Below are 14,158 nucleotides of genomic sequence, written 5' to 3'. Positions count from 1 at the left end.
GCTTTACTTGAACCTTATGACAAATGTTCTACTTATAAAGTTCTTTTCTTTCCTGGAACAGTAATATTTTATGAAGTCTCCTAATCAACTTGTAAAATCAAGTAGTTTATATTCTCCATTTAATGGTGATAAATTTACCTTGTATAAAAATGAATCATAAAGTACAAAATGTTTCTGGAGACCATCTTTGGTTAATCTGAATCTCGATTGAAACTGCTGGAATTAAGAAGTGGTTCAAATAACATTTATTAAACATTTACCATACACAAGGAACCATGTTAGATGCTCAATAGAGGAACTAAATTTCTGTGAAGTGTGATTTAGAAGGAAAACAGAATAACAGAATTAAAAACCAGGAACTATCTTCTCTTCTCTAAAATAAATTTTACATAAGAGAAAAAACCATGATCCTGAAAGTTTAAGTGAGTTATCTTAGCTCACAGTGATAATTAGTAACAGAACTGTAGTAAATTAGAGATAGAAGGAAATAGAATGCATAGTCTGCTATCTGATCTATCAGTATATAATGACATATTTGAGAGAAAGGATATCTAAATCTTATTAGATCTGCAAATTTACTAATTTTGACATAGGATATTGATTTCTCCAGAGATATAAATTAACTTTAAAAAATTTCAACTATATATTCTGTTTCTACCAGTAAAGAGAAATTGGGCAAATGCTGCAGATTCAAGATCCATTCATAGTTAGAGGAACATAAGAATAGTTTACTAAAAATTTGGCCAAGCATTGCATCGTTAGCTGAAGGCCCTGCTATTATTACTGCTATGATTACTCTGGTTTCCTTCAATTGTCATACAACCCAGATAAGATAAAAGAATAAAGGAAAAGGAGAATCTAGGTAGGAGTAAAAAGAAGTGAACGTGTAGCTTTCATATTACTCCAAGTTGGTAGAAACAGCTAGGAACTATACAATGCTCTTTTAAGCTTAATACCATAAAACTATAAAGGAGATGAGAGAAAACTTAGGGTCATATCTAACTATCCTTTGTATACAAAAATTATGCCCTAATGGAAAAAATACTTGATAGAGGATGGAGCCAAACTGAAGGAGCAGAGGAAGCTCTTTATACACAGAGGCTCTTCCAACATTCCCATACAAACAACTACAATGCCTCAAATCACATTCTGGAATGGTATAGTCAGCAAAAGGGTGAAACATTTTTCCAATTCAAGAATTATATCAACTACTGCAAGACAAAGTAACTATAACCAGGAAAATATTGTACATGGTAACAATAAATATTGTAATGATGACCAACTGTGAAAGACTTAGTTATTTTATCAATACAAAGATTCACGACAATTCCAAAGGAACCATAATGAAATATGCTATCAACAATCCAGAGAGAGAACTGATGAACTGATGGAGACTGAAAATTTTTTACTTTATTTTTCTTGATGGGGGATGAGGAGAGAAGAGGATGAACTGCTGGCACATGGAAATATGGAAATGTTTTGCATGAGTTCCCATGTAGAATGAGTACCATATTGCTTGCCTTCTCAAAGGATGAGGGATGGCCTGGAAGAAGGAATATAATTTGGAACTAAACTTTTAAAAAATGGTTAAAATATAAATAAATTTTAAAAAAAAACCTTTCCCTCAAGGAATTTATATTCATTCCATTGGGGGGATAGGGAGGACTGAAGGTGACATGTAAATAAAAAATTAATACAAAGTAATTTCAAGAGGGCAAAAAAAAAGGTGGGAGGAGAGAAAGATCTACAAAGGTGTCACATAAAGATCCATCTGAGTAGCTTTATATAGAAGGTAGGGATTTTTGGATAATAAATATGAAAACAAATAGGCAAAAAAGATGGAACAGAGTAAATGGACATCATGGACAACAATTAGCATCCCAGTTTGTCTAGAGTAGAAACTATAATGGGGAAAAATTAGGGAGAATTTAATTGACAAACGGATGATAATTTTGATTTTGAGTGGCAACAGGAATACCTTAAAAAGATTTTTCATTTGGAAAGAAGGAAAAAAGTCAATTGGATATGTCTCAGGAACATAAATGTCAGTTATATGGAAGGGTGACTGGAAAGGGGACAAATGGAAAGCCAGAAGACTTTTCTACAATACCCTGGTCAAAAGGTGATAAAAGAACTTCACTGGGAAAAAGGCTGAGTTGGTGAAGAGAAAGAGTTTAAACATAGAAATTACCAGAAAGACTTGGTAACAAATTGGATAGGAGTATGAATGAGAGGGAAGAGTCAAAAATGACTCCAAAGTGTGAACTATTAAGACCTAAAAAACAGTGGCAAATTTCAATAAGTTTGGAGGAAGGTTACGTTTTAGAGAAACATAATGAGATCCATTTTTGGATAAAATACCATAGATTTAGAGCTAGGAAAAAAAATCCTCAAGTCCAAAATTTTTTCATAAGAAGAAACTTAAGGCTAGATTTTATGTGATTTTGCCCAGCGTCACATAGCCAGTTATGTTGTTGTGTCTAAGAAAGGATTTGAAACCAGCTCTTTCTGACTTCCCAAGAATGAGATGAAGAACAGAAACTTTCCTTGTTGGTTCTTTTACTTTTGGAGGATGAAATGCATATTAAAACAAAAATTGATGACATGCTTTTAAAATGTTTATACTTAGAATAAAATGCTTATATAATAATAATATACTTACATGATATTATATACTACATACTATGTTAATATAATATACTTAATTAACAATACCTATTATATAATAAAGTAGTAAAATAAATACTACAAAATGTAATATACTTTTATCAATAAATATATAAGCATATTAAATATATGAGGTCTAATATATAATATATGAATAACAAATATAGTATGCTTACATAATAATATATTTTAAATACTATTTAGCAAACACAAGGTCAATATACTGATATGTTAAATATCAAAGCTATCGTACTGTTTTGTTTATAAAGTATTTTAACCAATAATCTTATGTAAAAAAAAAAAACTTTAAAAATTGCATATTCTCTGGTTTATAGCCCTATAGGAGCTTCTTAATATATTTGACTATAAAAAAAATTAAATAACTTACCATTTTTGCTGACATCTAGTTCCCTGAGATTTATGAGATTTGCAATGGATGCTGGCAATGTTGTTAAATCATTGTCTGGCAAACTCAGTTTGTGTAGAGACTGACAGTTAAAAAGTTGCTGATGAAAAAAAAAAGGAAAGAAAATATCTTTTTTCCAGAATTTTTGAAATACACATATACAATTAAAAAAAAAAAAAAAAAAACACCTGCTTCTATCCTCTCATATAATGAATATTAACAATTTGAGAAAGAGAGGAGAAAGCATGAGGAGAGAGAGAGAGAGAGAGAGAGAGAGAGAATGCTTATGGAAGAGTGATTGGAAAGGGATCAAACAGAAAGGTATAAGACTTTTCTACCATAGTCTGGTCAAAAGATTATAAAAGAACTTCAATGGGAAAAAGGCTGAGAGAACCATGGATCAAACAAATGTCATGGCCTGGTTTTTATATTGTTTCCACTTCCTAAACTGGCAAACCCCTAGTCCCTCTAAAATGTGAGTCTATAGAATACCATCTCTAGTCAGCTTATCAAAAACTTTAAGGAAATCTTATTACACAGTTTATTTCTATGCTGATCTGGAACCGTCACCAACATTAGAAGGAAGCCAAGGACTTTGTCTTCCCAAATCAATGGGTGGCATAAAGAGAAAGTAGCATTCCTGCCACAAAAGGGAGCCATAGCCTTTCCACCTCCCAAAGGCCAAATTCCCAGAAGGGGAGGGAGCCTGCTTCCAGTTGGATGCTAGTCCCATGATCCCTGCCAGAGAGAATCCAGAGTTCCTTACACTTGAACCCACTATGTTCTTGGTAGGGTCACATTACTTACTCCCAAGATCCTATTTGCCCTAATACTTCCTCTACCTTCCTGAGTTTTCCATCTATGAAGAACTGAATATAAATGTTAACTTTCTTTTTAAATGCTGTTCGCTCCAATCAGAAGGTGAGTTCCCTGAGAGCTATGACTATTTCAATTTTATATTTGTATCCCCAACACTAAAGAGTAGTTCTTGGCACAGTGTAGTTGCTGAATAAAGGTTTTTTTAAATTAATTTCAATCTAATTCTCTATCGAGGATCAGCAACTTGTGCCCAGCGTCAACTTGTCTTTTTATATATGACTCACAAGCTGAGTGGTTTTCAGGTTTATAAATACAATGAAATTTCATTTTAAAATGCACAAAAAGTATTTAGTTTGCAGACCGATTAAAAGCAAACACTAGGTCAACTTTCTGAAGCAGCTGGCTGATCCTTGCTTTATACTCTTCCCACTAGGATTCCTAATTTCCTTTCCCTATACTAAGATGAAAAATCAGAAATAATTCTACTTTTCATAAGAAAAATGGGCATGTATTGGAATAAAATAATACAATGATAATAAAGTTGGTGCGGGGCTTTGTGTATTAAACTTCAAGTCTTTCTTTTCCAAATAAAGTTTGTGAAACAAATTAATTTGCAATTCTCCCCTATAATATATGTCAAATCTGAGGAATAACTAGTAATCTTGCATCATTAGAATATAGGGTGACTGTAGGGGAGAAATATTAAATAAGGTTAAGTAGGCTAATACAAAAAAGGAAAGGAAGCAAAGTGCTTTGCATTAAATGTTAGGAAATGAAGTACATACAACATTGTACACTGGAAAGAATAATGGAAAGATAATTCAAATTCTATTTTTTATGGACTGTATGATTTGGTGCAAGGCACTTAATCTCCTAGGCCTCATTTTCTTAATCTATAAAATGAGCATGTCAAATCTGATCACTTCTAAGGTCCCTTAAAGCCCTAGACTTATGATCATATGGGAAGATGGCTATTATGTCCCACCCTGATTTAGGTCTATGGCTCTGTGATTGAATTTTATTGAAAGCAGAAAGTTATATAATTATTTTGGAGAAGGAAAGTAACATGATCAGAACTACAACCTCAATGAATACAGTGCCATACCTGGAATCATTTAGACCTTAGTTTAATTATGGTCTCAGATACTTTCTAGCTTTGTGACCATGGACAAGTCATTCAAATTTGATTTGCCACAGTTTCTTTTTCTATAAAATGGAGATAAAATTTGTACCTAAGTCCTAGGATTTTTGTGAGGATGAGATAATATTTATAAAATGTGACCTTTTTTAAAACTTTGTGCCCTATCACATAATAGGCATTGTGTAAATGTTAGCTGCTTTCATTATTAGTTTTTTTGAGATTACACAAACCACACCATATATGGCAATAAATTTAATCAATAAAGAAAGGTTATATATGTTTTGATTGGCCACTGACCACCTATTCTGTCTCTCTTCCTATTTGCTAGCTGGACCCCATATACCCCAAGACAAATAATATTAAAATAAGGGTAACTTATTACACTACAAAGGCCCATAAATATTCAAATGAAAAGAAGACCCAAAATTAACTGCAATTTTATTTTAAGAAACTGAAAAAGCCACCCAACTTTCAGTGGCCACCACCCTGATCAATATCAAGACAAAACTCTCTACCAGCAAAAAGATTAAAATTGCTGAAGGCTCAGATAATGGTTAGCATTCTTTAATAAATAAAGTGTTTTTAATTAAGACATATGAAAAATATTTTTAGACATAATATTATATTTTTACTCAATAGGCTTCAATAGAGTATAAATATAATCTTTATATGTAATGGATAATCAAAAAAATTCATTGAACTCATTTAGTGCATAATATTTCTTTTATTGCAGTGGTCTGGAACCAAACCCACAATATCTCTGAGATATGTTTACATATCACAACAATTAGAAAAGAGACTAGAGAAAAAGAACTGTATTTCTAATTACTTTATCTTCTTCTATTCACCACCTATCTTTAACATTTACATTCTATTCAGGAGCAAATTAGATAAAACAGACAAATAAATCCAAGGAAAACTAAAAAGAAGTAAGGGTAGGGTTAGCAGTAAGAGAAAAAACATAAACCTGGAAGGAAATAAAGGATTTTAATAAGCAAAACTGAGAATGAGATGCACCTCATGATATATGTCTATATATCATGCAATATATATGCAAAGAGAAGGAAGTAGAAGATTATCATGTGATAAAAACTATGACTAGCATATCCCTAACTCTCATTTTAGTACTCTTTGGAACTTACCTTCTTTCTTTTTTGTTGCTATATATTCCCACCTCCTTCTCAAGAGATAATTAGAAGACATTTCCATCATATTGCCCTATAGATAACAGGACACTCTCACAGTATTATCCTATTGCTCCTTTGTCTAAAATGATATATAAGATGAAGCCCTCAGGGTCTTTGTGACTTCAGCTAGAATATGGATTTCCTGTCTCTGTGCCCCAATGTACTGCCAACTGTGTGCATAGAATACCACACAGAAACCGTCCATGATAGCAGCTTTTCTCTCTCTCTCCTATTCAGTGGCAATAAAGTTTGTGAAAGCCATCTCTGGATGGGATGATGCTTTTTATTTGAATTTATTTGCAAAACAAAATTGGAATGCTAAGTTTGGGAACAGCAAGTTTCAACATTGTCAAGGAGAATAATAATATGAAAAGAGGTGTGCAAATATAGGCTGGACATAAAGAGCTCTAAATGCTAAGATGAGAATTTTTTATTTTATCCTAGAAGCAGCAAGAAAATGTGATAATAAAACCTGAGCCCTGAAAAAATTATTTTGACAACTGTGTGGAAGATGAATCAGAAAAGAGAGATTGGAAGCAGAGAAGACAATCAGGTTATGGTAATTGTAAAGGCCAAAGGTGAGAAGAATCTAAACAGGAGAAATGGACTTAATAGAAAAAAGGTATGGTTATAAAATTGACAAGACCTCACAAATAATAAAATGTATAAGTTTAGAAAGAAAAGAGTCAAAGAACACAATGAAGTCATGATCAAAGGTGAACAGAAAGAAAAAGTCCCTGTAACAGAAATAAGTTTGAAGGAGTAATAGGTTTTGGGGTGTATTATTTTAGACAATTTTGGACTCTCTGGTATCCAGATGAAGTGGTTTAGCAGACACTTGGCAATACTGCACTTGGATTTAAGGAGATTGATGAGAACTGACCGTTTAAGTCATGAGCAGAGGAATAATTAAGCACATTAATAAGATCATCAAAAGAGGAATGTAGAGAGAAAATAATAGAGGGTCCAGAACAGTAATTATGTGGACCCATCTAGTGGGGCAGAAAATGGATTAGGATTACAGAAGCTCAAGAGACTGAGTGATTAGAAAGGCAGGATGAAAACTCAAGAGAGAGTATTATCACAGAAGTTAGAGTGGGAGAAGAGAGAAAGGAGTGTTGGTTAATTAACACTGTCTAAAGAAATTCAAAAAGATTGAATAAGAAAAAGACAGAGTTAGCAATGAAAGAATAAGGAGAAATGAAGAAAAGAGCCAAATTTTAAGAAGGTATAAGATAAATTTTGCAGTAAAAAAAGTTTAACAGTAGCATCATATCAATTTAAAATTAAATGATATCCAACATTCTAAAAATTCAACTGCATCAAGAAATAATACATTTCCCTAATGATCACAAGTAAGAATGGTGCTAAATTGCAGATTTCCAGGGCATTTGCAAAGTAATTTGTAAAGTAAATTCTTCAAAACAACAGCTACAACAAAAAACAAAAAATCTAAAGTCTTCTAGTATTAGTTTGAGAGGACATTATTGTATTGCTATTCTCAAAAAGGCACAAAGTAACCAAAGTTAAATCAGAAAATAAAATAAAAACATACCTTAGGAAGTTCTTCAATCTGATTAGCATCTAAATAGAGTTCTTCCAAGGTTTTTTCAAAAGTGAAAATTTCCTTGGGCACCTGTTCCAAACTGCAATGAGAGTAATCAAGAGTGGTGATTGGTTCTTCTTCTCCTCGAAGACAACGACATGGCACCAACCGCACAAACAAATTTCGCTTTGTAGTCATTTTCAGGCACTGTAAAATTCAAAACAAAAATAAATTTTAAAATGAGACTGAAAATATCTTCTACAAATTACTGCCTCATTAATGTGAAAGTGAAGAAGCATTGTTTCCAGGCAAGGTTCTTTTTTTGTGTCATGGATCCTTTTATCAGTATGGTGAAGTCTATAGGTCCCTTTACAAATTTACAAAGGAACCAGTTATATCAATGTAGTTATCTATGTTTTTAAATAATATTTTATATAAACAGAGACCCCTTGAAATCAACTTGTGGATTTCTTCAATGTCTGTGGATTTAAGCTAAGAACCCCTGGGCTACAGCAACTCATGAAAGACATGGAATGGTTGCAATATATGTCAGTGGGGAAAATAATTGCATTGATGAAAAGAGGTCTTTGAAAATAATGAGGTAAACTGAAAAACAATTACCAATAAATTATTACATCAAAATCCAATAAAATGGAATGCAAATGACTTTCCTGATCAAATTCTTATCTACTGAATCTTATATAAAATTCAAGCTCTAACCTATTTTTATAGCAAACAGCAATACTTTAAACTGTTCTGTTAATAGATAAATGCAATTTTTTAAAAAAGGGATAAATTGTGAAACATTCATATCTTTAAAATAGCTAATTATCATGGTGACTTGAATGGGATTTTAACTGTGTCTATTCTAGGTATAATTGAAATTTATTATAAAATTGCATTTTATATGAATGAGAGGCATTGTAGATAGGGTGACTGGCCTTAGAATTTGCAAGACCTGGATTCAAAATCCTACTTCTGGTACATGCTAACTATATGACCATAGACCTAGCGAGTCACAACCCCTCAATATCTTAGAAATAACTCACTAAGGATTTTAAAGAAGGGGAAGGGTCTTGTATGTACAAGAATGTTTGTGGCAGCCCCCTTTGTAGTGGCCAGAAACTGGAAACTGAGCGGATGCCCATCAACTGGAGAATGGCTGAATAAATTGTTGTATATGAATATTATGGAACATTATTGTTCGGTAAGAAATGACCAATAGGATGATTTCAGAAAGGCCTGGGGAGACTTACATGAACTAATGCTGAGTGAAATGAGCAAGACCAGGAGATCTTTATATACTTCAACAACAATACCATATGATGATCAATTCTGATGGACCTGACCATCTTCAGCAATGAGATGAACTAAATCAGTTCCAATGGAGCAGGAATGAATTGAACTAGCTATACCCAGCGAAAAGAACTCTGGGAGATGACTAAGAACTATTACATAGAATTCCTAATCCCTCTATTTTTGTCTACCTGCATTTTTTATTTCCTTCACAGGCTAATTGTACACTATTTCAGAGTCTGATTCTTTTTGTACAGCAAAATAACTGTTTGGACATGTATACTTATTTTGTATTTAATTTTACTTTAACATATTTAACATGTATTGGTCAACCTGCCATCTGGGGGAGGGGAGAGGGGGAAGGAGGGGAAAAATTGGAACAAAAGGTTTGGCAATTGTCAATACTGTAAAATTACCCATGCATATAACTTGTAAATAAAAAGCTATAAAAATAAAAAAATTAAAAAAAAGAAATAACTCACTAAGGCTACAAGTTATATATGACTTGGAAATGGAAAATTTCTATAAGAGGACACTGAAAATAAAAATCAGAGGTCAGCAGGCATAATAAAAAACCTTTACAAATTTATATGAATAAATAGACTTGGTACAAAATAACATTCCTTTTTTAAAAATACAATCAATGTGAGAGTATACTTGGCTTTGTTTTGTTGCTTTTAATGAAGAAAGTGAAAGAGAAAATTAATGCTTGCTAACTACCAAAAAAGTAAAATAAAAGTTACTTTAAAAAAAAAAGTTAACGACAAAATGGAGGCTATTAGGAGGTTATTACAATAATTCAGAAAAGAGATAATAAGATCCTATACTGGAGTAGTGGCTATATGAACAGAAAGAAAGGATGGATATAAAGTATGGAAATGGAAGCAAGGGATTAAATCCTCAAGAGATAAAAGAGAGACTCAAAGTTGATTCCAAATTTGCAAACTTCAACAGAAATAGCCAAGTCCTGAAGAAAAATAAGGTTTGGAGATTAATGTCAGTTCTATTTTAAACGTGTTAAATTCAAGGTTCCTACATGACATCCAGGTGAACATGTGAGAAGCTAATACTACAGAACTGCAGTTCAAGATTACAGAAACATCCAAAATGGTACATCCCCCTCAACTAAATAAATTAATCCTTATAATCATTAATCAAAAAGTACAATTACTTCATTAAGTCCCCCATATGATTAAAACAAAATAGTTTCCTATGGAATATCACCAGTGAAAAGCTGATGGTTTTCTTCTTGGGTCTTTAACAAAAATGTTCTCAAGATTTATTTTACTGATGGCAAGTAAAATGAGCAGAACCAGGAGATCATTATATACTTCAACAACAATCCTATATGGTGATTATTTCTGATGAATGTGGCCCTCTTCAACAATGAGATGATTCAAACCAATTCTAATTGTTCAGTAATGAAGAGAATCAGCTACCCCCAGAGAGAGAACTATGGGAAATGAGTGTGGACCACAACAGAACATTTCCACTCTTTTGTTATTGTTTGCTTGCATTTTTGTTTTCCTTCTCAGGTTTTTTTAATCTTCTTTCTAGATCCAATCTTTCTTGTACAGCAAGATAACTGTTTAAATATGTATACATATATTGTGTTTAACACTAACATATTTAAAGTGTATTGGACTACTTGCCATCTAAGAGAGGGGGTGGAGTGAAGGAGGAGAAAAGTTGGAACAGAAGGTTTTGCAAGGGTCAATGTTGAAAAATTACCCAAGCATATGTTTTATAAATAAAAAGCTATATTTTAAAAAAAAGATGTATTCAGATTATCTTTAAAAACTTGTAGAGGTAGGAAAGCAGGAATTTAAGTACTTACTAACTTTTTAAAATCAGAGTAAAATGAGTAATTTCTCACAGATTCCTAGTACTTTCCTCTCTATTATGTACCTTAAAATTTGACTTTCTATGTACCTCAAATTATGTCATCTTCAACATACATTCCTCTATTCACACATAGATAAGTCCAAAACTTCTCCCCATCTCATCTCTAAGTGGCTTGATTTCCCTACTGTACATTCTGATTTACAGCAACTCAACTTTCTTAGAAAATGATAATAATGTTTGTCAATGTTGTTTTTAAAAATTCATTTTCCAAATCTGGCATCAACAATATATTGAAATAGATTAGGTTAAACTATAGTAAAAATGAAATATTCTTTTTTTTTTTTAATTTGCATGAATAGATGTTATAAAGGCAAGGGGAAAAGACACTTTCCATATCCAAAAACTAATATTTTACCTTACTTTTATAAAGATTTTAGATCAATAAGGACTGGATTCAAATCCTAATCTTACTGCCAGAAGTAGGCAAGTCACTTGAAAGTTCTTTCATCTGTAAAATTTTTGTTGTTGTTGTTCAATTGTTTCAGTCATATTAGAATTTTTGTAACATCATTTAGGTTTTCTTGGTGAAGACACAGAAGTGATTTTGCCATTTCCTCTCTAAATCACTTTATAGATGAGGAAACAGACAAACCCAGGATTAAGTGGCTTAACCAGGATCACACAACTAGTAAGTTGTTGAGGCCAAATTCCAACTCAAATCTTTCTGACCCCAGGCCTGACAACATGCCACCAAGCAGTAAAATAATACTTGTAATATCCTTGTGGCTAGGCTGCTTCAAAGATCAAATAAAAGAATATACGTACACAGTGTTTAGAAAAGTTTAAAACCTTATATAAAATCAACTATTATTAAAATTCAGCACTACATAGTTTTCAAAGCACCTTCTTATTCTAGATCTCATTCAATTTAGTCCCAACAACAGCCTTGTTGTATATTTGTAGAATTAGTATATTTATAGTTCAATGTATTGTTCGTTCTCTAAGATGCTTTCATAGTTTAATAAATCCTCATTATATACCTACATAGAAGAGAGGTATGTGACCAGAACAGAGATGGGGGAAAGGATGTAAAGGCAGATTTCTTTAAAGAAAATCTGGTTTTTACTTCCCCCTGCTGGTGGCAGCAAAGATCTGAGCAGAGCAACACTGAGCTTTCAAATTGGACTTCCTTAAAAAAAGAGAAAAAAAAAAATCCATCTTGCTCTAACCATAGCGGTTTTACCAGTTGTCTAAGTTAAAGACAATGTTATATGTTTTCTTTAATACTGAAATATTTGTGTGTATGTGGCTGAAGAAGATGAGATGTGACAATCTAACCTTTTCTCATTACACAGAAGTGCCTCATTTCTCATTCTTGTTTACCAAGCAAATATCACAACAATATATTCAGTTAAACAATTTTACTTGAAGATGTACTTAAAAGAAGTTTACTGTCTTAACCCCAACTTGTGTAGCATTTCTTTTTACCAAACAAAAGTTCCGAGCAACCATCTTGCAACTCATTTCATATCTGCAGATCCAGCCCAGGAAAAACATACTGTCAAAAGAACAGCGGTTCTCAATTGGTATATTAGCTACCATTGAGAACCACTTCATCCCTTAATGTTCTCTTAAACCATAGCACATTATCTACTATTTTTAAAGTAACTTACGTTCTTGTAATACAGGTTCATAAAACTTGAAATCATTATTATTATCCTCATTTTATAATTGGTATACAAAAAAAGGATCAAATAGGGACTTTATGAAAATCACATAAAGCTAGCAAATAGAAGAGCTAAAATAACATATCATAAAGGAATATATATAAGTACATAAAAACTACCTATTGATCTATAAACTACAGCATGCAGTCATGAAAAATTATGTGGTTAGGGTGGGTACTACAGCTAGCTCTGCCATTACATAGTTGTTTGAAGATGGGTAAATATTTATATCATCTGTAAAATTAAGATGTTGAATTAAAATTAAATTAGACTTTGGAGATTATCTAACATTCTGTAATCTTTCAAGTCATTTCTACTATTAAAATTATATGAGTGGGTAGAGAGCTTTCCAAAGTCTATAGCTTTATTTTGGCACTGACCCACTCTTTTTACACCCTACTCAAATTGTTCGAATAAGGATGCTAAAATACTGACAATTCAGGAATTCTAAGGGGAGGGGAAGCAAGGAAAGAAATAAGCTAGATTTATGGATTTTAAAAGGTTTCCATTAATTGTACTTAAAGGAGTTTATTTGCTTACTCTTAAAACTGAACATTATGTAATTTTGATTTTTCTTTAGGAAATATTTATGGAATGGATAATTTGTTAGTCTTAAAAATAATCTATATTTTCTAAAATTAACTTCTATGATAAAGGTTTCTTTCTACTGTATATTTATTCAAGTGAAAAAAGTACTCAGTATTTTTTAAACTTTAGAATCTTTAAGGGAAAATGTTATACAGAAACAACATTGTGAGATGTAAAAATTCTTAAGGCATTGAGCTTCATGAGAAAAACTTAGTTATTAAAGTTTGAGTATTAACAGGTATATGAAGATTGTTTTCTAGTTATTATGAATCCATTCATCTGTGAAATATAAAATGTTCTTTTAAATTTATATTCATTACAATTTGTTATTGATGTTTCAATCAAATCAAATTCAAGTTACTTACCACTGGATTATTGTTATCTCCCTGATGTTACTTCCCTGAGCTCTAAAAGCCAACATTCTGTAAAGAGGAAAGAAAGATAACTTTAGATTGAAGTGTGAAATCTGAAACAATACTACAAAGCTGTAATCATCAAAACTGATATCGGTTAAAAGCAAAAAAAATTACCAGTGGAACATATTAGGTAAACAACAAACAAAAATAAAGAAACAAAGTAGCATTTTGCTCAATACATTCAAAAGACCCCAGCTACTAGGACAAGAACTCACTATTCTACAAAAATTAATGAGAAATGAAGAAAGTAGGAATTAGGCGTACTATTTACATGATATATAAGCTTCAAATGGTTACATAATCTATATAGAAGTAGTTACATCATAAAAATATTAGGAGGAAAGAAAGAAAACCCCTTTACAACCATAGATAAACAAAAAGCTCATTATCCAACAAAGAATAGAGAGGATTAACTGAAAAAAGTGAAAACATAATTTAAAAAGTTCCTTGCAAACAGTCAATAAGAAGAATGTTTAACTTAGAACTCTGTAGGAAGTTGGTCTGATAAAGGCCTCACAAA

The 14,158-nt window shown here is 32.0% G+C and overlaps 1 protein-coding gene across 12 annotated transcripts in view; it reads right to left on the bottom strand.

Annotated features, from left to right (window-relative positions):
• The window catches only part of ERBIN (erbb2 interacting protein), a 173,890-nt gene that overhangs the window by 89,095 nt on the left and 70,637 nt on the right, over nt 1-14,158 (bottom strand). For all 12 annotated transcript variants that reach the window (XM_031965694.1, XM_031965727.1, XM_031965705.1 and 9 more), the window contains exons 3-5: nt 13,588-13,644; nt 7,776-7,973; nt 3,056-3,173 (exon numbers count right to left, since the gene is read on the bottom strand). In XM_031965694.1, the coding sequence (XP_031821554.1) occupies nt 3,056-3,173; nt 7,776-7,964 (307 nt within the window). In that variant the 5' untranslated portion in view covers nt 7,965-7,973; nt 13,588-13,644. The remainder of the gene's footprint in view (nt 1-3,055; nt 3,174-7,775; nt 7,974-13,587; nt 13,645-14,158) is intronic.

Source organism: Sarcophilus harrisii, chromosome 1 (assembly GCF_902635505.1).
Source record: "Sarcophilus harrisii chromosome 1, mSarHar1.11, whole genome shotgun sequence".
In the NCBI taxonomy this organism is placed as follows: domain Eukaryota; kingdom Metazoa; phylum Chordata; class Mammalia; order Dasyuromorphia; family Dasyuridae; genus Sarcophilus; species Sarcophilus harrisii.
Note: the sequence above shows the minus strand (reverse complement) of the source record. Positions and strands in the feature narration are given on the sequence as shown.